The following is a 3740-nucleotide window of genomic DNA, read 5'->3' on the forward strand; positions in this document are numbered from 1 at the left end:
GTTAAATGCTTCAAATTTTGAACTATATAGAAGTAACTGTTGCACTCAACTTTTCTTTTGCATTGTTAAATTTCCATCTTTCCTTTGGTCTTTGATTGCCAGTGAACCGAGGAATAATAAATCATACAAAAAATCACCAAATTGATATGCNTTTTCTTTCTAGGAGTTACATATCCAGAGAAACAACTGGTATCCCAATAATTATAGCTTTGGATAAAATTGGCCATAGTTCAGCATTCACTTCCCTGCATAATCGAATTTAAACTCAACCGCATAATGATGAAGTTGAGAAAAAAACCAAGTATACCATAGAGTAGTCTTCTTGTTATTGTCCTGAATAACTGAACCCTGATCATTTAGTTGGCTCTGTCTTTTCAATTTTCCCATGCAGTTATCTTGATATGCTTGAGAATAACCCAGATATTGACCGAATGAGCCTCTGGAGGAATTCATCAAGTCAAGGGGTTACTCAGAATTATTTCAGAAAGCCTATCTTGTGAGTTCAATGCTGTTATATGTATTTTCTACATATATATATCATTTCTTGGAACTTTCTTGGAAATAACAACAATAAAGTATGTGTCACATACTGGCTCAATATTCTTCAGGTTGGTAAATTTTCTTATAAATGCATTGATCATAACTGAATTTCGTTATGTTATTCTAACTAAAGCGAGTAATGAAGAAACATGTCTGTTGATCTTCATTCTAATTTGCAGAATATTAAAGAAACAAGTCAACCCTTTTTTGTAACTCTAAATCCTGATCACATACCAGAAAATACCTTGCTTAAATGGTCAACTGGTCATCCAGTACCATCAGTTGCTGCATTCAAAGCCTCCTTAGAGCTAGACCATATTCAAGGGAAAAGAAAAATTTGGTTTTCAGGGGCTTACCAAGGTACATTATTTTTACTTATGCTTCCATNAATTCACTTATGCCTACTAAGTTTCCATTATTTTTAGAACCTGTGTTAGATTGAGGAATTTATATGTGCTTCAAATATACCAGTGATCTAAACATACATATATATGTGTTTTTCAGGTAATGGATTTCATGAAGATGGATTTAAGGTAGTTAAAGCTAAGTTCATAATGAAAGTGGAAATACAGTCTTAACTGAAAATATTTCTTTCAAGAGTCTCCTTAAGTGGAAATTATTAAGGCAGTCAATTTTCTTGCACATTGTCATCAATCCGTTGAAGTGAAACAAGAAAACTAAACTGTAAGATTATTCTTCAGGCTGGAACGATTGCAGCTCATGGCATTCTTGGAAAACGCTGTGTCCTTCAGACCAACCCAAAACACATGGTACCTTCTTGGAAGGAACTGGGAGCACGCATTTTTGTGACTAGATTCCTGAGTTACTATGTCAATACTGGTTGTTTAACGTGAGTTTACTTCTTACAGTGTGAATTCGCATAAAAAACAAAAAAGAAATATGTTTGATAGTAACATCACAAGATGTTTCAGGATAGTTTATATTTAGTAGTGAGCTCACCTTCTATGGATTTGACTTGTCAAAAATGGCATTAGTAATGGTGCATTTACCTTGAGGTGTACAGTTTATTAGAAGAGGGAGGAACAATGTTCAACTTTGAGGGAACTGGAGGAAAAGGCATTGTGAAGAGTGTTTTGAGAATCCACAGTCCACAATTTTATTGGAAGATATTTACTTTTAAATTTCACGTTAAGCATGTTTATTGATCAATGCCATTCTAACTGACAAGCAACTAAAAACGATCATTCGTACATGGTTTTCAGGTGATGGCACAGGCAGATTTAGGCCTTGCAGATGCATATATCAACGGGGATTTTTCATTTGTTGATAAAGATGAAGGTCTCTTGAATTTTATTTTGGTAACCATTCTCATCTGAATCTTACATTGAGTTGTCTCTTTGGGACTTTACACTTTACTTTCTTGTACCTTGATAATTTTACTGCAGATTCTCATAGCCAACCGCGATTCAAATGCATCCAACTCACCTCAAGAAGAATAGGTAAGTTTATATGATGACTTGTAGTCGACATTTATATGTAGTTAATTGCATTTGCATACCACACTTTTTGTTTTTTGCCTTTAGGGGTTGGTGGACACCAGTATTCTTTACATCTGCATTGACATCTACAAAGTTCTTCATGGACCATGTTTCAAGGAGAAATACTCTCACACAGGCTCGCAGGAACATCTCTAGGCATTATGATCTGGTATGAATTCTAAAGCTCCTAGATTCAGTGACTTTAGAGGAGCTTATCCAACAATATAGAGTAGTATAAGCATATAACTAGCTATGCACGATCACAGAACATCAAACTAAATAACATCCATAATTGATGATGTGTATGATGCCTATGGAACCATTGATGAACTAGAGATTTTCACCAATGCAATAGAAAGGTCAAGAGAATGCTTTTTATACTAGTATCTTGTGAATCTTTCTTCAATTTAGTATCTTTTTAATCTTATTCTTTTAATTAAAGTAAACTTCCCAATGATTAGCAGGTGGGATATCTCCTCATTGGTTGATCTTCCAGAATATATGAAATTATGTTATAAGGCACTTTTGGATATTTTTGAAGAAACAGAGCAGGAGTTGAGAAGGCAAGGAAAAGAATACTTCATCAAGTATTCTAAAAATGAAGTATGGTTAAGTGTTTTATTTGTTTTTATATTGTACCCTTTTAAAACAATAACTAGATATTAAAAAAAAAAAATAAGTATTAGTTAGATATTTGGTTATTTTGGGTTTTGAAAAATTTCAAGTACTTTTTCTTATCAATTTAATAGTTTTGAATGGATAGAATTAAAAGGATCATAAAAATCTGTTTCTCTTCTTCTATTACCAATGTTACCGACCAATATGACCACCAAATGTCGTACAACATCGCATTCATTAAATTCGTACATTATCCTCCGTATAAAGATTCTTGGGCTCGCAGTATATCACGTGACTTAATTTGACCTTTCATGAAAATGGTACAGCGATGATCCCTAAGCAAAAGATTATTGTAAGCAACAAAAGGTACCGAACAAATTTCTTATGATATATTTGTCTTTGTAATTTATAGATGAAAAGATTAATCCAAGCATACCTTACTGAGTCAAGATGGTTTAATTCCAACCACACACCAACAGTAGAAGAGTATATGGAAGTTGCAACTGTGACAAGCACTTATGCTATGTTGACAACTGTATCTTTCTTGGGCATGGAAGACACAACAGAGGAGGTCCTCATATGGGCAACGAGTCACCCAAAAATTATTGAAGCTGCTTCAGTTATTGCTAGGATCATGGATGACATTGTTGGAAGTGAGGTACATATTAGACTACCATTGCCATTTCTTTTCAGCGAATTAAACGACTGCATAAGGTTAAATATTTGGAAAATGTTTTTTTAACAATTTTTTTATAATTTTTTTACAATAATTTTGTGATAATTTATTATTAGTCTGTTTTAAATATAGAGTTTCTTTGTTGACTTGATATTTTTCCTCTTTACTAATCTCCCTTTCGACATTCTTATAGAGATTTGAGCTGTAACATGCTAAGCGGGCCAATCCCTCCTATATTGGGAAATTTAACTTACACAGAAAAACTGTGAGTGTATGTTAGTAGTTTAAAATTTACATCTTAAGTTTGATTTTGTGCCTAAGTGTGTGCATTAAAAATATCAGAAAATATTTAGACTCATTGGATAAAATTTATGTAATGTTTGAAGGTATTTATATGGAAACAAGCT

General features: G+C 33.2%; 1 protein-coding gene and 2 long non-coding RNA genes across 3 annotated transcripts; all 3 read left to right on the top strand.

Annotated features, from left to right (window-relative positions):
- Positions 1–578: 578 nt before the first annotated feature.
- On the top strand, positions 579–1076 carry LOC106773978. Its single transcript, XR_001376693.1, has 3 exons — positions 579–608; positions 720–900; positions 1045–1076. It is a non-coding gene; the product is annotated as an uncharacterized LOC106773978 (long non-coding RNA).
- A 179-nt stretch (positions 1077–1255) lies between these two features.
- LOC106773321 lies at positions 1256–2000 on the top strand. The gene is made up of 4 exons (XM_014660022.2): positions 1256–1390; positions 1565–1667; positions 1764–1859; positions 1947–2000. The coding sequence occupies exons 1-4, from the start codon at positions 1308–1310 to the stop codon at positions 1998–2000; spliced, it is 336 nt and encodes a 111-aa protein (XP_014515508.1). The 5' UTR covers positions 1256–1307.
- A 1129-nt stretch (positions 2001–3129) lies between these two features.
- LOC111242578 lies at positions 3130–3739 on the top strand. The gene is made up of 3 exons (XR_002669776.1): positions 3130–3315; positions 3527–3598; positions 3720–3739. It is a non-coding gene; the product is annotated as an uncharacterized LOC111242578 (long non-coding RNA).
- The last annotated feature ends 1 nt before the right edge of the window (position 3740 follows it).

The sequence above is a fragment of the Vigna radiata genome, chromosome 9, assembly GCF_000741045.1.
Source record: "Vigna radiata var. radiata cultivar VC1973A chromosome 9, Vradiata_ver6, whole genome shotgun sequence".
Lineage (NCBI taxonomy): Eukaryota > Viridiplantae > Streptophyta > Magnoliopsida > Fabales > Fabaceae > Vigna > Vigna radiata.